We start from the raw sequence: 22,314 nt of genomic DNA, 5'->3' as shown, positions 1-22,314 counted from the left end.
CAGGCATTCAAACATGATAACAGACACAGTAGTGATTGAGGAAAGTTTTCTTGCAAATATGACTCTACAAAAAGATACAGGATTTTTTTAAAGAATACTTTTAAAAAACTGTTTTGAAAAGTCCCTGAAAATGAAATTGAGTTACACCGGTTCTTTATAATTACACAAATAATAAATATCTTTGTATTAATCATGTTGGGTACATTCTGCCCCCTCAGCTTTCACTATAGGTAATGCTCTTTGGAAAGGGTGGAAAAAAACAGTGCAAACCACAGAGAAGTATATCTGTTAATCACAAGCCAATCCGTGCTGCTGTTTTTCAACCTGATTTTCCAACATACAATTTAGTATTTCTGGAAATGTCACATAGCAATGTGGCAAATAGATGGAACAAACTTTCAGATAGAGTGGGCATAATCTGATGGGATATCTCTTTTGGTTTTGGTTTTCTCTTCTCAGACTTTTGATTATACATCTACACCTTCAGACATGATCAGAATCAACAACACCCAATACTTCCACTTCCTGGAGCAGGCAGATGCCTTACGCCGCTCAGGGTCACTGTGTGATGCTATAATTTCGGTAAAGAGTCAGACTTTCAGGGCTCATCGTCTAGTACTAGCCTGTGCTAGCAGAACTTTAGCACAGCAGCTAGCCCACGGAGACATAGACAGCCCTGTATGCTGCACTCTAGAGTATTTTTCACCTCACACCTTCCAGCAAGTTCTGGATTTCACCTACACGCAAGCTCTTGAGGTCTCTGTGGATGATCTGCAACTACTGTTGAAAGCTGCACAACTGCTGGAGATGCAGCCACTGGAGGATCAGTGCAGGAAGCAGCTGGACACTCTTGACTGCAGAGCAGAAAGGCAGGAAAAAACAGACAAAACCACTGATGTCAAAGTAGAAAAGGAGACTCCAGAGGGACAAGATCAACATCCAAACACAAGTCCATTTCATGAGGATAAACTGCTTAAGAGGTCCTTCCCTGGGAATGAGGCAAGCACTGCCTTGGAAAACCTTTCACCCTCTACTCCTACTAAGACCCACAGCAGTCCATCACCCCCAAGAAAGAAGGCCAAACTGTCCCCTATTTCAGAACCAATTCACAGCAGAAACAGTGCTGTTGCCAAGCCTGCTAGTAGCAATTCCTCTTTCTCTTATCCATGGACTTTCTCTACAAACATGTGGGACTCTGTGAGCACCTTGCGGCGAATAGCAGAAAACTATCCAAGCTTACTTGCAGCTCACCCTCTTCAGTCACCCAACCAGTCCTCTATACCCTACCCATACTCTCTCTCCAGTCCCCAAATGTTCCCCCTACTAAGTTCTCATTTTCAAACCCCAGGTCAGAACCCCATAATGGGCTACTCAGGCTTCCCCCGCTATGCACAAAACATTTACACTGGTCCGACTCGAATGGGAAACATAATCAAACAGAGCCTTTTAAAAAGAAAAAGATCTAGCCAGAAAGCATTTCCTGGGACAGTTCAACCTGGTGAACCAAGGTAAGACACAGTTCGGACATGATTTTGGAAACTTGTTTTTTTTTTTTTTCTAGTCATTATCTCCAAATTTTTCCTCTAATAGAGTAATTTAGAATCCCCCGATTTGCTCAATTTTTCCTTTGTGACAGCTACCACACCTGACTCACTGCTTTTTGGGTAGATATGTGTTAACAAGCCTCCTGCATTTTCCAGCTACATCAGTTTCACCTGTTAACCCTTCCTTGCCAGTCCAGGTCTGTGAAATTCTTTTTTGAGAAGCTATCATCCTAGCTTCCACTGCGCAAAAGGGCTAAAAAAGAGATACCTCTATAAATGTTTATATATATATAAACATATATATATATATATATACATATATATATATATATATATATATATATATATATATATGTATATACATATATATATATATATGTATATATGTAGTATAATATAGTACATATGTATATATATATATATATATATATATATATATATATATATATATATATATATATATATATATATATATATACATATGTACTATATTATACTACATATATATGTATATATATATATATATATATATATATACATATATATATATATATGTATATATATGTATATATATATACATATATATACATATATATATATATATGTATATATATGTAGTATAATATAGTACATATGTATGTATATATATATATACATATATATATATATATATATGTACTATATTATACTACATATATATCTATATATATCTATATATAGATATAGATATGTATACATATATATATATCTATATATATATATAGTAAGTTTCATTTATCATCAAAGTAATAACCCACTTCACCTTGTTTTTATGTGATAATTTAGCGTATACACATTGCGCAGTGTTCCTCACAGCAAAACCAAATAGAACATAACGGGGAGCCCCCTAAATTTCTCCCCTCCTTTGCAAAATTCGAGAGTTTCCACACACTGAAATCTTCCTTTACTGTTTAGACTGGTCTACCTCTTTTCAGTCTTTTCTTTAGCATTGAGCATGTACTAAACATATAAGTATATTGTGGTTGAAATTTGAGAGGAAGGAAGTTTTAAGTGTCTAAGGGACGTAATTTGTGATAACACATAAAGCAGTAAAACGTATGCAGACTGACTTTTTTCCATGTGCCATTTTGAAGGTGTGCCTTAGAAGTCAGCACACAGAAACCTTTTTTTATATATATATTTGCGGTTTGTGACTTTGGGAGACAAATGAAGGTTTCTGTTTTAAATTAAAGGTATAATTAGAGCATTTGTTTTTTTGGAACTGTTAATTTGTGTGTCCTCAGTTACCCCGAAGTGTCCAAAGCCAGCAAAGACAGAGGTCAAGACTGCCAACATTGCAGTCTACGCAATGATCCGGTGCTGCGGGAGTCAGTCTCCACACAGTTAGGTAATGATATGAGAAACACAAAACACACACTTTCAATAATCAAAACACGCTGAAGCTACATTATTGTAAAAGTGATCATCCTGTGTAGAAATGATCATTTTAACAAGATAAAAGTAAAAAGTTCTTTTCATGACCCCTAACCTCTGCAGACTCCAGCTGTGTAGCAACGCAATGGAAAGTGATAAAGAGAGTTGTGGTTTTTGAAAGCAGGGTGCAGCAGGAGCAGTAGTGTGGTTACTAGATACAGCTAGATACATGCAGTACAGTATGTACTGCATCGCAACAGTGGTTTGTCCCATGCCAAAAAAGTCAAACATATTGATTTATTATGTCGTTCTAATATTTATTTCATCCACACAAAAATGAGTTACACCATCTGTGCGTGTGCATGTTTGTGTGGGTGAGTGTGTGCACACGAAAGTGTACAATCAGCCTGATAAATATTTTATCAGATGTTGAATATCTTTGCTCAATGGAACATTATGATCATGCTTAAACAGATTAGGCAATGGTAAAACTGTGTCTTACCAGCAGCTGCAGCTTAAATAAAATTCAGAGTTTTCTTGCTGCTGCATCGAGTAAGGATAACAGTAAAACGATCTTTATTAGTATTATTATTTTGTAAAAATCAACCGAGAAACACACATATTATTTCTAGATCTTTACAAAACAGAGAGAGACGTGTTCAAACCTTATATGAGGTTAGGTATTTTTTAGCAAGAAGTGATATATTGGACAGGAAATGCACTAATGACAACAGGTCTCAGTAGCTTGTGTTTAGAGTGGTAAGTGTTCGATTGTTGTGGTTTATTCTTTCAATTTCCCCTACTACAGTACACCCCCTTCTCCTTTCAGCATCCTGTCTAAAACTATGAGGCCCATGTTTTTACTTCATAGACCCTAAAAAATATAAGGTAGTGTAAAGCTTCAGTGGTGCTACCTTAACCTCAAAAATCACACCTTTATAATTTTTAGAGGTGATATGCGTGCATAGTGACAGGAAGGTAAGCTTGTACCAACTGAATTTATTGTCTCGCAACAGGATGCTTAACAAAAATAGACGTGCCTTAGAAATGCAAGTGAAATGCTGTATGTCTAATGCTGTGTGACTAAAATCGGTTTTTAAAGGTCTGGCAAAAACTGTGGTTATTTATTTTGAAACAGCTGGTTGGGTTAGCAAGTCAGAGCAAGAGACTCTGCGAGCATGACTACTAATATCAGCTAAGGCGGGATTATCACTAACAGTTATCTGACAGTTATTTATCAAGAAATCGATTAACACACAATTTTGCAGAGCCAGCTGTGAACCCGTTAGATCTTCTCTTTTTTGCAAGATACAAACATGCAAGCATTAATCAAATTATTTTCAAAATTATTTTCAGATACATTCCCAGGTGATCCGCTACCTGATTGTTCAGCGTCGCAGCTCTACTATAGATTCAACCACATTTATGCAATATCTTGTTGTTGTGTCGTTCCATTCCAGCAAGCAATGCAAGCAGCTTCTATCTGACAACATACAACTTACAACAGAAAAGGTCACCACAATATTCATACCAAGATCTGTTTTTTATTTTAAAATCTGATTGTTTTCAAAGGCAAAACCTGCACAGGATGTCGGTTCTGCGGACGAGGAGACGTTACACCGCATGAATCAGAGACCAGAGGAGACCACAGAGGAGAAAAACCCTATCAGTGCCAACATTGCCCTAAGAAGTTTAGTCTGAAACATCAGCTGGACACACACCACCGAGTACACACTGGTAAGCGCATCTCTTCAACAGCAGTGCATCAGCGTATCAGATTATTTACTTTTTTTTTCATACCGGAGCAAAGATAGCTGTGAGAATTTTCGACTTATAGTGCAGCAAAGAATCCTCTGGCTTGACACTGATGGAAAATGATTACCCACAGCAATGACTAATAATTTAGAAAAAAAAATTAATTAAATAAAATCTATAAACATAGGTCACAAGTGTTAACCTAGTTACAAAATGAAGTCCGATAAATCTGCCCAGTATGTATTTACCAACTCTGACTTTGAAAAGCATGTTTAAAAATAACAACAGCAATAAAGGTCTGACGTTGTTTAAGTCAGTGGGACTTGGAAAATCATATCAGAGACATGGCATGGCAGGCTACAGCCAAATTTATGAATGATTGTCACAGTTATACCATTTTTTAAGTATCCTCATTATAATAACTAAGAAGTTTTTGTGTTTTTCAGAGAGAAGTGTCTGCACTTTTTAAATGTACAACCGGGCCCATGTGCATTACTGCAGAACATCTTCGGAAGTAGAGAGTTTTCCACTCATTCTAATACTATGAAGCTAACCTTGCAGAATATGAAACTTGCAGACTTGAAACTTGCACGCAACAGAGAATCTAGTCAACAAAGGGCATCATGTCTGTATTTAACTGCAAAGCAATACTATACATTGAGAAAATACTAAATAGTAAAGAAAATACATTTCCAAAACACTCCTTAAAGCTTTATTATTAAGATTACTTTGGAGACACTGACATTAGAAATATTCACCATGATGAATGTCTAGCATTTGCTCTGCATATTGGATTTTTGGGAGTGTAGGATTCAGAAGCTTAAAGCAAAAGAAGAGAATTTAAAAATGAATTGCACTGATGGAAAGGACATAAGCTAATTTGTTTAAGTTGAGGTCTGTTTAGCTACAGAAATGGTAATGAACATGAGTCGGTCTTTCAGATAGGCCAATGTGTTCTAGGATAGATCTGCTTCATAATAACATCTTTTAAGAGCAATTTTGATGTCTCACATATCAACGAGTATCTGAAAGACTGAAAGAAGACACTAAAAAGAAATTCCCAGGTATATTACTTCATAAATAAGTCACTTCTTTTTCAGGCGTTCACACACTTAGATGTTTAAAAGCTCTTTGGAAAGGATTTTGTTTTAGAGTTTTAACACTACCTGTTAAACCAGTAGACTTTTTTTTATAAGCACAGATTTTGTCAGCACATTTTATTAATATGAAAATGTACGTTTTTTTCTCAGAATGACTAAGCTGATATTTATCTATTTCATTTTGTGTTGCTTTGACCTACAATCAAATAGAAAAACCGACTTAGTGGAAAACAGATGCAAGTGGTGCAAAGCTGGATGATTTGCATAAAAGTGCCCCAGTTTACTCTACTCATGTTTACTCATTTAAGAAGTGTATCTGTTGAGAACGAAAGAAAAATTGACCCAATAAACAGTTTTAGGATTTAACTAAATATTAAACATTGCATGTACACCAGAATTTATGCCAATCAGTAAATTTATATCTGCAACCAGATTAGAACCAATTCAGTATTCAAATTGTGAGATGTGTTCTCACGATCTATAGTACAGTCTCTTGGTCATGGCATTTAATAGTGATCAGGGGGAAAAAAACGTTTTTACAGAAAATGATAATGGCACAGTAAAATTGACCTTTGACCTTACAGATATAAAATGTAATTTTACCCTAACAGACATTTGTACAAAATCTTTTATTTCTCTGATGAAGTCTTGAAGTAGGGCTAAAAAAGGTACTTTGAGAGTTCACTGTGTGAAACTGACTTTGGCAATCAAATTCATCAGTTCATTCTTGATAACAAGTGAATGATTGTGCAAATTATGAAGGAGGAAAAAAAATCCCTTGAGGCTTTCTAGGTTGTATGTAGCCTACATAAATACAGACAACCCAAAAAAACATAACCCCACATACTACGTCTACTTGCAGAGAAGCCCGCGCTAAATAGATTGTAAAACGCTGAAAATAAATATGTTTTAAACACCCTTTCTCAAGTGAGCGCTCCTCTCTTCCACCTCCTTTCTCTTCCTTCCTGTGCCCCCTACCCTGCTCTTTCTTCTCTCTGCTTCAAGGCGAAAAACCATTCGAGTGTCGCCTCTGTGGTCAACGTTCACGGGACTATTCGGCCATGATCAAGCACCTGCGGACTCACGGCGGGGCCGCGCCGTACCAGTGCACAGTGTGCCTGGAGTTCTGCAGCAGCCTGGTCGCCATGCAAAGACACATCAAGAGCCACGCAGTGCAAGACTTCCCCCCTGACTGGAGCATCAGCAGCACCTACCTGTACATCTCCCACATCTGAGCCATGCCTCACAATCCAACTGCCTCCATCGACGCAAAGTTCTCAAGAGTGTATCTGTAATGTGCATCTCTCAGCTATAATCATTACATAGCCTACACACAGCTAAGCATCAATTATATTTCTAAAGGTAAAATTTAAAATAAAAGTATGTATGGTAATGTTTGAGAAATCTAGAGGGCCATTAAACACTTACCCCTAAGTGAAATGCAAGATTACAAACTGGAGTGTAGCAATAACTTGTATACAAACTGCAACTGTTCTGTATTTGCCGTCAAAACTACAGAACAGATCAATACAGCACTAATTTCCAGTGACATGTCAGAAAAAGGTATTGAAAGTGTTTACCATGCATTAAAGCCACATCAACAGCTTATCCTCATCGAATGACGCAGGCATCTTCTCTCCGACTTTCATTATCACTTGACTGTTGTATAATCTTTGTGTGTCTGACTTAGGTTTACAGCACCCTCTTGAGGAGAACCACAGTAACATTATGACAAATTTCAACTGAAATATGCAACACAGTGTCCACATCTATCTTATTCTGGACAGAAAGAAAGGAGATTTCTCCAGAAACAGTCAAGATGAGTTTAAGCTGTAGCAGTACTGGTGAGAGAACTGGCAGCAAAAATGTTAATATAACAAAACAAAACAAAAAAAACAGTTTAAAGGAGGCTAAAATTTAGCAAAGATGACACCTGTCCTCTCATTAATAGTGACTAGTTAGTTTATATTATCAGTATTATCACAGAGCTTTTGCATCTATACCAAGCTTGATAGTGAGAATAGTCGGGCGCTTTCTTTTCTTTATTGGACGTGCTGTAGTAAAAGTCACTCAGAGGTAGGCCTGCCAACTTAAATACCTCCATAAAAGCTCCATACAAGTTTCAGGATCGAAATTATTACATACATATTATGTATGTTTGCACACTGCTTCCTGGAATGAGCTTTCAGTGAAGCTCTTGGGTCTGTTTCCATCAAAATGTATTTGTTGATTTGTACAGCATTATCCTAAATGTGTATTAGCTGTGAAATAAATAAATAAACATTATTCATCTTTCACTCTAATTTTTTTTCATACATAGATACAGATGTTGATGTAAATACACGTAGATATAAACATAAAATGCAAGTACCCTTATTTTTCAAAAATACATAAATACATACGTTGACGTAAATACAGGTAGATATGAAGAAAAAAGGCAAAGTGCATTATATGTGTGTGTGTGTGTGTGTGAGTGAGAGTGTATATAGCTTTGAAGTCACTATAATAAGATGAGAGGTCCCATTAACTGAACACATCAGAATCTGAGAATTTGTGTCAAATTATATTATAATATAATGTGATTATATTATAATATAATTTAGATATAATATATCTAAATGTTCAGTTAGCCATTAGAACCTCACACAGGATCCGTCCAATTGTGATCAATGCAGTGGTAGTACATGTTATAAAGACAAGCAGTTGTTTTCCTGGTCCCCTTTTCAAAGTTTGGTTCCAGTCGGTCTGTTTGGTATTGGTTAAAGTCAATGTAATGGCCTTATAAGTCACATATTGTGTGTTTGTGTGGCGGTGTGTTCCGTGTCTGCTTGTATTTAGTACATGTACGGTGCATCTCACAAAGGCTGTAATTCATCCAAACAGCAGTGCAGCACCTCGCAGCAAAAAAAAAAAAATGATTACGTTTGTTAAAAGTCGCGCAGCTTAGTTCCGTCCTTTGCACGGTTTCACAGAGGGCGTAATAGAAGACGTCTGCACGTACAAAAGTGGTCGGATTCTCGGCGACGCTCCTGTGTCTGACTTCCTTCCCTGCTCTGTGCAGCTTCACGCTGCTTCCGTTAAAAAGAGAGAGAGAGGAGGGGGGGGACTATTTTAAGAGATACGAGGCGGAGATACACTAGTACGCTTCTGAAACGCGTTGCGGCGCGTCTGGTTATTATTTTTTTTTTGTGAGTGGGCGCTATCAGCTCCGACTGCTGCGTAGGAGCCGGAAAGTGACGCAGTCGCAAGTGGGTATTCCCGGGCAATTGGAGGGAGGGTACGAGAACCAAGTCCGTAGGTACAATATCAGTCACAGATCATGTCAAATTTCGTTTGTGTAAATAAAACGTACCAAAATAACACAACCGCTGTGAAATTTGACATTTTGATGTACTCATTTACATTTATGCATCATATTCTTACCAAGCTTGTTTTTCCAAACAACTTTTACAAAATGATTTTTTTTAATTTTTTTTATTTTTTTATTTATTTATGCTTTAAAGTGAAATGCGTGAACCATACTACTGAGTATTCATATGCTGCAGATTTTTGTGGCAAATTACAACAAATTGAAACATGTTGCAACCCCGACTCTTTCGGGCCTCTGTCGAAAACAGTGGCTGAAACTGTGATCATGGGCCAATTGTGGCAGTAAAAACACAAAAGTAGAAATATGTTGCAAATACAGTGCTGCTATTTATTTAGTTGCATGAGATTAAACGCAGGTTTGTCTTGGACATGCCATAGACGAGGAAAAAAGACATTTCGGTAACAACTAAAATCAAGAATCTGCTGTTGCTTCAACCTTACTAAGAATAGTAAATCTGCAAGCATTTATGCTGTAAAATTCTATGTGTATTGCTATAGTTTAAAGCTGGACCTGAGTGCCAACAATACTTTGGGACAAAGTTTAGCAAACAGTCAATTCAAAATATTTATTATGTATATTTACACCTGCCCTTCTTCTACAGTGAAATGCTGGTATCATCTTTAAAAAAAAAAAAAAGAAAAAAAAAAAGCTTCATGCTGAGAAACTGTTTATGACCAATTCAGCTTTAAAAAGGTTAAAATGTCTTATGGCGTGCTTTTTTCGGTACCCTCTTCACTTTCATTGCCTTCTGATGCTCTCTCTTCCTGAATGTTATCAATAGTGAATCCTCCATGGGATGGTTGCTTGTCTTTGTCTTCTTCGGTCATTCCTTCTGCCCAGCTTTCCCAGTTTTGGCAGGTTCTGTGGTTTTGGACTTTGCAGTCAGCCAGAGCCATTAGCTGGTGTGCCTGGCTGGCACTGCAGTTAGGTAGTGGTACCTTGTAGGTCGTGTGGAACCGACGCAGGTCCACTCTGAATGAGCCCTTCTCCAGTGTCATGCATGGTTCAAAGCGAGCGCCCCACTCAATCTCTGTTTCAATATAGGATGTTTTGGCTTGGCACATCATCCCTGTGTTTAAAATAATGACAAGGAAGTGCCTGTTAGTTTTGATTCTGTCAAACAAGTGAAATCACCGTCTTAAACTGAAGTACGCATCATTTGCCACAAGATGTCTCTGGTGTGTTTGAATCCACACACATTCGGACTTACCAAAATAAGAAAGTAGGAACTTGTCATTAAAAGTACCAACTGGCCAAATTTAGATGAGAAATACTGATTTATTTATTTATTCTTTTTGCAATCGTTTTTTTTAACTCTTGAGCTTTATTTTTACATTGACATTAACAATTTCCAACAGCAAAAGTATTGGGGAAAAAGGAAGGTTTTGATTTTACTAGAAATATCTATGAACAAATTATTTAGTTAGTTTGTTGTTCCTAAAGAGTTTCACCATAAGAAATTATATTTTCTTTTAAACTGAGATTGGCAACACTTTAGTTGGAAGAACAGTTTCTATTTGAACTTGATGCTATCTTGCAAAGATAGCATCACTGAAAGGTTTGAATACCTACTGTACAGTCATGTGAAAAAGAAAGCACACTCTCTTTCAAGTCTAAGGTTTGATGCATTATAATAAGAAAAATGGTCTATTCCTTCCAGAATAAAGGAAAATATGATGATTTACTGCAGTGTGTCATTATTTATTTGACAAAAAGTGAGCCAAAATCCAGAAGCAGTGGGTGAAAAATATAGTACCAGCTGTCTGACAGCTAAAGCTTCACCCATATTAGGACATGCAAGAGGATCATGATGTTAAGCCCAGCAGCCAAATCTGCAACAGAATGGCTGAAAAAGAAAAAAAAACCCACAGTGTTGCAGTGGCCCTTCACTATACAACTTATTTTGTCTGGACCTTAACATGTTGGAAATGTTGTGCCTGAGCTCTGCAAGAGCTGTGTATAAACACGTACCTGCACTCCTAGCTTCTTCTAGCTGATGCTTGGAAATGTGGTTAAAAATGACAGAATAATTATATGCACTTCAATTTTTCACACACTGCTTCCAGTTTTGCTTCAGTTTTTGTTAAATAAAAAATGACACAGCATGATACCATGTGACATGTGTCTGTTGTTACTCGTCTTGATTGATTGATTTTTATTACGGACTAGCATGTAAAACCTAGTATGTAAAAAGAGCATGCACTTTCTTTTTCACAGTTGCTGAAGAATGTATGAAACAAACCACAAGGTCATAATTTGCAGCAAGAAAACTATCTAGAATCTTAGGAACCACGTCAAAAAAAGCAGTATCAGAAGTTTGGGTTGGTGGTGTGTTATTTTGCACTTTTTTCCGCAACGGTGGACAAAGTCTAAAATTAAGAAGAAGGGAAAAAAAAGGGTTTCAAAAAACAACAGAAATAAAACTTTTTTTTCTTTTTTTTTCCTAAAAAAAAAAAGCCTAAAAAACATCTGTGGTGACAATACCAGATATTGTCACCACTCTAAAAGTTTCAGAATGATGCAGTTGAGCTTGAGCACTACATGGGAAAGGAAACTCAGATGTAGATATGTGATTTTTTTTTCTATAAAAAACCTTCTGCAAGGTTTGCTTTCCTGCTTTCCATACCAAAAAGATGCCAAATAAGCTGTTAAATATTTACATTCTGACTACATTGTGGAAAGACAGTTTTCCCATCATTTACCCAGGAAACTGAATGACTTGTTGGCCTTCTCATAAATATAAATATTCCAAGATTTAGAACTTGGCAGACAGACTTTCTTTTGATAAACAATCATAGTTTTAGGGAATTGCACAGTTTACTCATCAGATGCTTCATCAAAATCCGTTATCTTTTGTGGCACTTAACCTCGGTGTGCTTTTACCGCTCAGAAGGCTGGAAATTAAATAAGGGTAAGCTTGTTGTTGCTGTTTCAGCCTATAAATAAACATTCTTCATACTTACTAACTCATAACTATTTATACACAGTAAACCATGACCCGAATGAAGAGTTCTTTAAACATTACAACATTTTTCTACTTGACCTTATTATCCACATTCAATAACAACTGTGCAGCCAGCACCAAGGAAATTTTTGTGGAGAAACAGTAAACAAAGAATAAGAAACATCTGCAAGTGTTTAACTTCCAGAGGAGAATGAAACGAACACTACCGCAAATAACCCCTACACGGGCCCCTGAAGTTTCTGCAGCAACATTCTAAGCTGTGTCTGCAAAATCACAGGAGTATCCAAGGTTTACTGTGTGTCACAGTATGTGAATACACAGCAAAAGAGCAGGGTAAAACTGAACTGTAATGACTGCATGAGAACCATGGGGTTGGGTGTAGTCAACAGCGGTAAATAATTAGCATAAACCTTAGTTATAGTCAAGTTCAAGTATTACAGAATTTTACCAAGCCCTCTTCCAGAAACAGTAGTGGGTGGGATTTTTTCAGGTGTGGTTTTTTGGCAATCATTAAATGTCTGGCCCACAAAAACATCCTTCTTCTGTAGCCCTACAGTGAAGGGGGAAAAATCAATGACTGAGAGAATACTGCATCCCTGTTTCCTAATTCCTGAAAACTATTATTAATGAGGCTGCTAACTGGCAGTGCAGGGGCAAATGGTTAGCACTGCAGCCTCAGATTGAGAGGGTTGTTCTGGATGGAGTTTTGATCATTTCTCTGTACTTGCACAGCTTTTATGTGGAAATCCCATACTTCCTCTCACTGAACATGCTTTCTCTCACCTCCTATGACATTCTTGCAAAAAAAAAATCCCATCTTATTCTCAAAAAGAAAAGTCAAAGTAAAATGTTTTGCAGTTGTTTTATACTAAAATGAGACTTTTGGAGGTAGAGGTAGTTTTTTTGTTGTTGTTTTTTATTAATAAACAACAACATCTTTTTTAACTGCTGCTATTGTCAATTACTCACCTGTGGCCTCAACAATTCCTTCTAAAATAACGATGATCTCAAACTGCTGTCTTCTGAGTTGCTCTGGACCCAGCTCCCACAGCGGACTGTTGCAGTCAATATTGTGCTGAATGACTTGAGGCTCCACCAGGAAAAGTCGGTCTGAGCCAGTTTCATAACCAAGGTTAATCTCTGTCTGCTCGAGAGGCAAGAACTCTCCCTCTGCTGTTTGCCGGGACTTGATTAACTTTGCACGAACCTTTGCATCCACCATGTGACTTTCTCTGAGGTCTCCCAGGCGGAACATCAAGCAGAGCTGGTCATCCCGGTTAGCAATGACACACGTGCGACTGAAAAGGAGTGTCTCTGCTCGCTTCTTGGGTCGGGATATTTTGACAAACATGCAGCCAACCATGAGAGCATCTATCATAGACCCAACAATGCATTGCGTCATGACTAGCACCACACCCTCATGGCAGCTGGGAGACACAGTGCGTGATCCATAACCAATGGTGCGCTGTGTCTCCACTGAGAAAAGAAGAGCAGAGATGAAATCATCTACACCCAAATAGCAGGGTGCGCGGTCTATGAGGTTTTCTTCAGGGGTGGTGAGTGGCTTCTCCTTTTCTAGGTCACCTCTAAAGAAAGCATTCAAGAAGTAGAGCACAGCAAAGAAAAACCAGGTGACAATGTAGCACATCATGAAGACGAATAAGAACCATCTGTACTGGAGGTCCACAAAAGAAGTAAAGATATCAGACAGGAAACGGCCCCTTTCTGAAATATGACAAAGGTTGACTCGGCACTTTCCATCTTTGGCGACATAGCGAAGTTGTTCTCTTGTTTCTGGAGCGATGGTAGGGGTTTGGTTATTTTCACTCTCTAGAAGTTTACTTCTGGCCTTTGCAAGCTTCTCCATCTCTCTAGCAGGGCTGGATATGTTGCTTTTTGCCGGTGAGAGCGGCGTGCTGTGGAGCGGACTGTGGGTAATGACATGAAGGGGACTAATGCAGCCGATTTCAGGCACGCTGAGGGCATGGCGAGGGTAGCGTGAAAGACTCTTGGTCTCCCTGAGTGAGCAACGACGCAAGAGGTCTTGTTCTCTATCTATAAGACAATGAGTATAAGAGGGAAGCAAAGAAATGTTGCCTTGGTGAGAAATATCTGTTGTGCTTTTGTGGCGTTGCCTTGCTGTTGTAAGGTCAGAAAAAGTCCCTGGCATGATGTCTGGGAGAGGAAGCGTCATGTCTGTATCTGGCTGGAAGGGGAAAGAAAAGTGCATTTTTAGTGTGCTTGCAAATTCATAAAGGTCATTTCAGTTCACTGGGATAGACTCCACCCTCACTGTGGCTAAATTAGGTTATGGCTGAATGGTGGGAAAAACGCAGGAGGAAAAGCAGTTACATGGTAAATCTTGGGGGACCAAACATCCTCTTTTTTTGAACTTGTTGACTAGGACACTTTTAGTGACTTTTGTTGACTAAAAGCCTATATGACATTTTTTTATTTCACCATTCATTAACCGCACAGAGAAGGCATTGTTTAAATATGTTAAGGTTTTCTTTAAGCAAACAGTATTATTAAAGTTCTTCATGACTGGGCCAAGTGTCCTTTTTTTTGGAAATCAAAATATGAATCACCCTATTAAATCAGCACTTCGTAATACAGCCCACAAGTACAGGGGTAATGCAAATATAGTCTCCTGAGAACTGAGGAAAAACTTTCAGTTTAACTAACTTTTGTGATTCCCTGCCTCACTGGGGCTAAAAGAGATCACCCAAACACATGAGACGTCATTGGAAAGGCCAGAATGTCCTCAATTGAGCACATCAGGACTTATAGCCAAAATAAGAATGAGGTTGATTGGTCAAAGACTATTTTGTTCTTCAGAAATAAACTGGAAACATCGTCATACTAAAATTCATCAAAGTGCTCTGAAAAATGTCACATTCATAATATTATCACACAAGGGCAGACTGGAAAAGACTGTGTGTGACCAACTTGTAATTTTTTTTTTATCACAAAACTTTCAGGTTTGACTTTACAAAGACATTTTGGGGGGGAAAAAAGTTTGGAAAACAAAACTCACTGTCTTACATTTATTGAATAACTCTTGCACCTAACCTCATCCCCCGAAGGTGTGGAATGGACAACCATGACAGATTTCGGTTGACAGGGCATAGATGTTCGCCGTCCCCTCGTCTCATCCTGGGTGGTTGTGGGAGGTCCCATGGCTACCCTACTAATTTATGTTAACTTGGAGCCAGGACAGCATGTCCTCTTCAGATTATAGTCTTTTCTTCCAGTAGATCACATCAAAGAAATCCAAAAGCAAAAAACACTTGCAGCAGAGAATTGTGATCGAGTGCAAAGTCTTCCCACTGATTGTAAATACTAGAACAAAAGACCAGATTTTCAACAGGGTTTGAACTTTTAAACATGCAATAATAGAGTTAACACTATTATTCTTGCTAGCACCATCGTGACTGGCAATAAAATTCCGAGGTATTTCTGGATGACTCACAGAGTAAAATTAATCCAGTGCTTACTTCCAGAATGAGCTATTCTCTGAGTCGCTCTGTGGCGGCCAGATTCAAAGCATTTCCCTTTAAAGCAATGTTTCTAAAGAAAAAAAGGGACACTGATGAGCAAAACACACTCAAACAGAAAGCATTAGCTAGGTAAGCTGGACTAAGCCTAATCATGCTGTCTCAGCCTTCTGCAGAGTAGGGTAGAGTGAACTCAGCTACTGTCTTATATAGAAAGGACAGAGTACTAAGATTATGTGACCCGAGGCATAGTTCAAATAATCCTAAAAAGGCTAAAAATCTAAAAATGACTAACGCGACAGAAAGTTTGGAAATGTGCCGGAGGTCATATAGGCCTATATTAAGTTACCAGGTGAAAAAAGTGATGGTAATATCTACGTAATCCTTACAGAGGATCTTTTTTTTATCCTGTATGTGAAATGAAGTTAAAACGATACTATGCTTTTTAAAAGGCATCAGTGGTGCATAAACACTATAAATATGTCATGTTAGCCCATTAGTAGGTGGTTGCTATAGGTAAATGTTGACGTGATAAGTCAAGTTTAGCTTTTAAAAATGGATAACCAAAAAACGTGCAAATTCTATACATCCTTTCTATTCCTCTTTTTCTCACACTCCAGCCTTTACTCAGCCTTTAAGTGAGTTACACGTCACGCCCGCGACAAGTCACTTACCATTGCAACACACAAAGGTAGTCATTTGGCTGTCAGCAGTTGTGAAAGTCATCTGACCTTGTATCAAAAATTCCATAAAATGTTTTTTTGTTGAAAAGTCAGTCTTTTTTTTTTCACTGACTCGTCCCTGGCCTGGGTACTCCAGTCAGATTAGTACACCACCTGCTTTGTCTCACGAAGGGAGGAAGGGAGGCGCATCCGTGATATCGGTTCCAAAGCAAACACGCAGACAGGCGACCCCCTAAGAAAACAACTCCCATACCTTTACTTTGCCTCAGTAAAGGGTAAGGGCATTTTAAACTCTACACCGTCACTTTATAGCCCAATAACAGAGTGAGTTTAAATATTTCGATTTCGCTCCGAAATACTTTGTATAATTTGTCCCTTGCTTGCATATTAAACTGGTCTAACATTTGACCAGCTTTCATTAAAAGAACAAACAAACAAACAAACAAACAAACAAAAACATATCAGAACATTTGGGTCAGCGAGAAAGAAGAAACGATGACATGTACTACGGAACTCTAACCGCGTACACCAACTCAGTCAGAAGATCAGCACTTATGTAGAAGGGGTGGTGCTAATGGGGCTGTTATAGAGACAGAATCTTTGCTCTAAAGCTCAGTTCAGTAACGATGAGTTACACTACACACTCAGAAAGATGCCACGATCTAACAACCTTCTGGGATTCGGCGCAACAAAAATGCATCCAGTGTTTGTCTACCCCTATAAAGCCAGGTAGGTCAAATATTATATTATATTATATTATGTTATATTATATTATATTATATTATATTATATTATATTATATTATATTATATTATAATTCATGTAGGTCATGAAATTACCCCCAATTGTGGGTTTGATGATGACGGAGGGCGACACGAGGGAAAAACAAAACCGTGCAAGACAAACACTTTTAACAATGGCAGCAGCTTCTACTGCAAACCCTGTAGCACGTGTCCACTTGGGTTTCAGACTGAGAGACCTTGCAACACAACAGCTGACACCGTTTGCGGCAAGGTGCCTGTTACACAAAGGTAAGACAACAAGCACATCACCGTGAGAAACAGGTAAACAGCTGAGGGGATGTGAAGGTCTCTCTCAACCGCAGGGGATTTTCATCAAAGTGTGTGTGTGTGTTTCACTATCTCTTCTACGGCTTAATAAGCAGGCACAATAAGAGCGCTCTAGATGCGCTTTCCTCTTTAAATCTCGCTGTTTTATCTACAGACTTTCATTCCTCCCCACCCCCACCCCCTTTTCTGTTTTTCTGCAGAATCCCGACAACAAATTTTCCTGTCACAGTGAGTAGGCTTCTTGCATTTAGTGTAAATTGGGTATTCAAATGGCCATTACTACCTCAACTTCTTTTTCACTTCACAGAAACCACCAACAACCTCACAGGATGCTTCATCTGCTACCAGCAGTGCATCAACGGTAAACTATAAATATTAAATGAATGGTAACTTCATCGTTTACAAATGAAGCCTGTGCGCTTCTTCTTCTTTATTTTTAGCAAAAATAAATGAACCGACTCGTAAAACTTTATCAAATCTAAGAATTAATCAGATTAAAATATTTTTTAATCCTTATAAAATAGTTGGGTTTATTTATTTATTTATTTTACCAGTAATAAATAAATATATAGGGGTTGCCTGTCTATGGCAGTAGTACAAAAATATAAAACACAACAGAAAGAAGCAACAGAAGATATTTGTGGACAGCTGGTTAAGAAGGAGTTTCTTCCTCATCAGCAACAGCCAAAACATTCATTCTGTTTTCATTCCAGACTCTGGCATATCAAAGACCTAACTTGACACCAACCCCACCACCATCAGCTCCACACAGTGTGTCAGGGGCAGCCTGTAAGTTACGCGTGCACTTCACTGTACACCCGAGACACCTTCCTTGACAGTTACATTTAAATGTAACCTTGACTTTTTCCTGTGTCTGCAGGGGCAGTACCATTAGCCATTTTAATTTCCATCGTGCTCGCTGCCTTGTCTGCTTATGTGTTTGGTCTCAAACGGAAAAGAGGTATGTATACCGAAACTAGACGATCGAAGATAAACAAATGTGCACACATCAAGGTTTTAGGAACTTAGGAAACGACATAAAAGCTGACCACTGGGTTTATAAAGAGAAAATGCCATAAAATGTTACAGAATGTAATTTTACAACCAATATAGTAGGGTTATTTTAAAATAACTTTAAAATACCCTCTAGCTTCAAGCTGGTGAATGTGATTCTGATACTCTCTCTCCTCTGCCTTATGTAAACAGCAAAGGCTTTTTGCAGGCAACCCTCATATATAAATGACGGATTCGCCCCCCTGACAGGTTCATCTAATGGCAGTGACGTAGAGGACATACTTTGTGAGTCGAACTTAATGTTATCTCAAAATGTACAACGCCTATCCAAACCACTGTCTAGTGAGGGATAAAAGTGGGCGGAAATTGCCATTTTGTGTTCCTGTTGACGAATGAAAGTCTGTTTCATTAACCTACTGACATCATTCATCGATGCTCTTTTTCCGCTTTCAAAATTCAGGTGCAGACATCCTGTCTGCACCTCTACAGACCGTGCTGGACAACTTGGATGTTTTGGAAGAGCTGGTGATTTTGCTGGATCCAGAGAGCCACGTAAGAAAGAGCACAAAACATCTGGCGTCGCACTGCGCCTTCCCCTCCACCTGGATTACTTATACCTACTCTATGAAGGACAGCAAAAGCCCCCTAAAAGCTGTGCTGGAGGGGGTGACCTGCAAGAACCCCGACTGGACTGTAGGGCACCTGGCTAAACTGCTCAAACACATGGAGCGTAATGACGCCATAGCTGCTCTTGCAAAACTTAAAACAAATAAGACCGAAGTGTAGCGACTGTTTACCCTGACTCCCAAAAAGGCTGCTACGAGCACGGAGAGATAAAAGGCAGGCATTATGCGTCCAAGTTGATGACGGGGGAAGTCAAGCATTCCATAAAAATTTAAATAGCTTCTTCCATATTTGCAGCTTCATTTGTTATTACGTTTGAATAATTAATGTATGAATGTATTATTACCTACCTCCTGGAAAACATTTAACCTCAACTGCTGTATCCCATATAAACTGCTTAACACTTGCATGAAGGACAAAGCACAGAATCAGAATTTTAGCCAGGCTTTATCTTTACCCATCCAGCTTACGAGATGCCTTTTCCTCCAGTGAACTCAACCAAAACTCCACAGTTCCTGTTTTTTCCCCACCATCATATTTACCGCGACAGTATTCTTGTCAAAACAGAACAAATGAGTAATTTTTTAAAAAAAATGTTAATCTGTTTCCCATTGTTGTTGCTTTTATAATACTATTGACCTATATACAAATAAAAACCGTCATTTCATCAAACATCTTAACATCTTTATTAAGCAAATAACATTATAAATAAAAAAAGTGCATAGAAAAATTAAACAGGTTTAGAAATATGTATACAAATATTTACAAACTCAGGGTTTATTTGTACATGGTAACAAAGACGTAAATTTAAAGAGCACATATTTTCTCATTTTGATGTCTTTTACACTTACTTTAAAATAACCCTACTATATATATATTTATATGTATATTTATATATATGTGTATATAGAACATACAGCTTTCTTAACAGATTCTGGGCGAGATGGTCATGATAACTTCAGGTTTTGACTAGTGCCTTGCATCCTTCATGGCACGCACGCACGCATGCACGCACACATACACACAAATGACAAACATTTCCAAATACACACACACACACACACACACACCTGGATATTAAAACCAAGCTATTTTTTTAAATCATCATCCTCTCTTTTTGCATCAGTATTCCCAAACATCTGTCTAAACAGCTGAGGTAGAATCCTTGCAAGGAGTTGGGAGTGACTCTGCTCTTGTTATCAGCTAGGTGATTGACACAAGTTAATCTGGGCTCCATCCCAGTGATTGGACATGCAAGGTGGGGGGAGGGGTGGGTGATAAAAGACAAAACATGACATAATTTTGGAAAACATAATTATGGGCTTGAGTAGGCAAACAGTGCTCACTTTACTCCTGTGGCTGATTCTAAGACCATCAGTAATCTACATAAAAAAAAAAAAATTAAAAGTAAAATAAAATAAAATAAAGATTCTTTAAAAATACCTGCTTTAGAACAATCTGTCATAAAGGCTTAATCGCACACCACAACTGCCCCAAAGAGAGAAAAAAAATTCAAGTAAGTTAGTGAAACAAAAGACATGATGTGTAAACAAAGCATACATATGGGAAAGGGGAAATGGGAAAGGGGAAAGGGGAAAGGGGAAGGGGGGGGGGGGGTTCACTAGACCGCCACCAATTTGTACAAAGCACAACCTTTAACCATTTAAAATAGAAATCAAAACATGAATAAATATAACTACTAATTTGAACAGTGTGTGAATTCAATTAGCCTCACCAATGACACCACTGAACATCCACTTACAACAATCATTATTTTAAAGGCAGCAATACCTAGAAAAGTCCCGCACCTACACCGTCTTCTCGACCATCGCGGTGCAGGAGCTCAATGTACATGCTCAGTAGCAATGCCTTACACCAGTGCCCTCCCTGATTAAGAGAAACTGCAGAAGATTTCACGAAGATGAAGATAATTTGGATGTTTGATGGGTAATTATGTGCAACTGCAGGGCAGCAAAGTCTTATTGCAATAGGTAACGATGAGCATCTGCCATGAGAGTATTAAAATATATATATTTAAAAAAAAAAAAAGAAAGAAAGAAAAAGGAAGGAAATCTTCAATTTTGGCTTGGGTAGTGTTTTGCTACATACACTTTACATGAAAAAAACAACCAAAGAAAGAAAGAAAACAAAATACCAAGAGGACGTTTCTATGACACTGTTTTTCTGCTCTGAAACCAGACACTAATTTTACACTCAAGACAGGAAGAAAGTGGGTGACGAATAGCAGGTTTTGAATGTGAGATTTTACAGATAACAACAGGAGGACTTATAAGAGTGCATAAATTTAAGATCTCAGCAGGGTAAAGAAAGAGCTAAACAATTCCTGATTCGCAAGACATCTTAGTCCAACTAAAGACAAAGCTTTTAAAAAGCTTAGCACCATGTTTTTGTTTTGATTTTCTGTTATTCACAAAAAAGACAGAAAAAAGGAAAAAAAAAGGAAATGAGTTAACATAAGAAGTACTGAATCGTACAAATAAAGGTCTGGGTGATGTATGGCTTGAGAACTGACTTCACAACTACAGGGATGGAGCTGTAATGTAATGTGACAGATAAGGCTTGATCTGAGGTTATCTGCTCAAATCCAGAAACTCCCCACACTTTGAAATCTCCGGTTGTCACGAACACCCAAAACCATGTCCTCTGATTTAATTACAGCTGCAATTACATTATTCGGGGAGCCATACCTTTTAGTACACTGCGAGGCAAGAAACTCTGCAAAGTTTGTTTTTTGTGCTGGTTCTCATCCTCTTCCGCTTGACCCCTCCCTCCCCCAAAAAACCCCAAAAACAAACAAACCCAAAAAAACAAAAAATGTCCTCACTTCTCACTAGCCATGTTTCTGGCCAGTCTCATAGTGGCTTAATCCCCCTGCTGGGCAGACTGACCGCAGCATCCTCAAGCCCCACTCCAGTGTCACCACAATTTAAGGCTTACTAGTAAACAGGATCCTCCCCCTTTTTGTATCCAAGAGATTTCTTAGTTGAGGAAACGACGACATCTCCGGGCCCCACAGTTACAGTTGAGTTTGTTGCTGGCGTCTTCGATGGGGAACTTGTAGTCGTAGGTGAGCTCCTCCCCCCTGTAGATTTTCCTAAGAGCGAAGATGACGATGTGCTTCCGACCTTCCACGTTGATCACCCGAGAGTAGCAGTTAGGTTCACATGAGTGGTTGATAAACCTCGCCGCGTTGCCATGCATAGTCGCATCCACTACGTCGAAGTCATCGATGCGGAACATGTAACAACCGATACCCTG

At 38.4% G+C, this 22,314-nt stretch overlaps 4 protein-coding genes across 9 annotated transcripts in view; 2 read left to right on the top strand and 2 right to left on the bottom strand.

Annotated features, from left to right (window-relative positions):
- The first annotated feature begins 489 nt into the window (after nucleotides 1-489).
- zbtb32 (zinc finger and BTB domain containing 32) lies at nucleotides 490-9,229 on the top strand. Its single transcript, XM_063484833.1, has 4 exons — nucleotides 490-1,508; nucleotides 2,828-2,931; nucleotides 4,530-4,694; nucleotides 6,818-9,229. The coding sequence occupies exons 1-4, from the start codon at nucleotides 490-492 to the stop codon at nucleotides 7,045-7,047; spliced, it is 1,518 nt and encodes a 505-aa protein (XP_063340903.1). The 3' UTR covers nucleotides 7,048-9,229.
- Nucleotides 9,230-9,486: 257 nt separating this feature from the next.
- kcnj20 (potassium inwardly rectifying channel subfamily J member 20) lies at nucleotides 9,487-16,459 on the bottom strand. 5 transcript variants are annotated; one of them, XM_063484949.1, is made up of 5 exons: nucleotides 16,319-16,459; nucleotides 15,645-15,717; nucleotides 15,193-15,489; nucleotides 13,117-14,353; nucleotides 9,487-10,251 (listed from the first exon to the last, which is right to left on the bottom strand). In XM_063484949.1, the coding sequence occupies exons 3-5, from the start codon at nucleotides 15,325-15,327 to the stop codon at nucleotides 9,887-9,889; spliced, it is 1,737 nt and encodes a 578-aa protein (XP_063341019.1). In that variant the 5' UTR covers nucleotides 15,328-15,489; nucleotides 15,645-15,717; nucleotides 16,319-16,459; the 3' UTR covers nucleotides 9,487-9,886. The 5 variants fall into 5 exon arrangements, with proteins under 5 accessions (XP_063341019.1, XP_063341018.1, XP_063341021.1 ...); XM_063484948.1 differs by lacking the exon at nucleotides 16,319-16,459 and having other exon boundaries at nucleotides 15,620-16,293; XM_063484951.1 differs by lacking the exons at nucleotides 15,193-15,489; nucleotides 15,645-15,717 and having other exon boundaries at nucleotides 16,319-16,448.
- A 263-nt stretch (nucleotides 16,460-16,722) lies between these two features.
- Nucleotides 16,723-19,707, top strand: igflr1 (IGF-like family receptor 1). Its single transcript, XM_063484952.1, has 8 exons — nucleotides 16,723-17,056; nucleotides 17,154-17,358; nucleotides 17,598-17,625; nucleotides 17,705-17,758; nucleotides 18,111-18,186; nucleotides 18,278-18,358; nucleotides 18,604-18,696; nucleotides 18,872-19,707. Exons 1-8 carry the CDS (start codon nucleotides 16,954-16,956, stop codon nucleotides 19,195-19,197), a joined length of 966 nt encoding a protein of 321 aa, XP_063341022.1. The 5' UTR covers nucleotides 16,723-16,953; the 3' UTR covers nucleotides 19,198-19,707.
- kmt2bb (lysine (K)-specific methyltransferase 2Bb) overlaps nucleotides 19,704-22,314 on the bottom strand; it is a 27,355-nt gene continuing 24,744 nt past the window's right edge. For both annotated transcript variants that reach the window (XM_063484945.1, XM_063484946.1), the window contains exon 36: nucleotides 19,704-22,311. In XM_063484945.1, the coding sequence (XP_063341015.1) occupies nucleotides 22,036-22,311 (276 nt within the window). In that variant the 3' untranslated portion in view covers nucleotides 19,704-22,035. The remainder of the gene's footprint in view (nucleotides 22,312-22,314) is intronic.

This window comes from Pelmatolapia mariae, linkage group LG10_11 (genome assembly GCF_036321145.2).
Source record: "Pelmatolapia mariae isolate MD_Pm_ZW linkage group LG10_11, Pm_UMD_F_2, whole genome shotgun sequence".
In the NCBI taxonomy this organism is placed as follows: domain Eukaryota; kingdom Metazoa; phylum Chordata; class Actinopteri; order Cichliformes; family Cichlidae; genus Pelmatolapia; species Pelmatolapia mariae.
The sequence above is the reverse complement of the archived record's forward strand: the minus strand, read 5'-3'. Positions and strand labels throughout refer to the sequence as shown.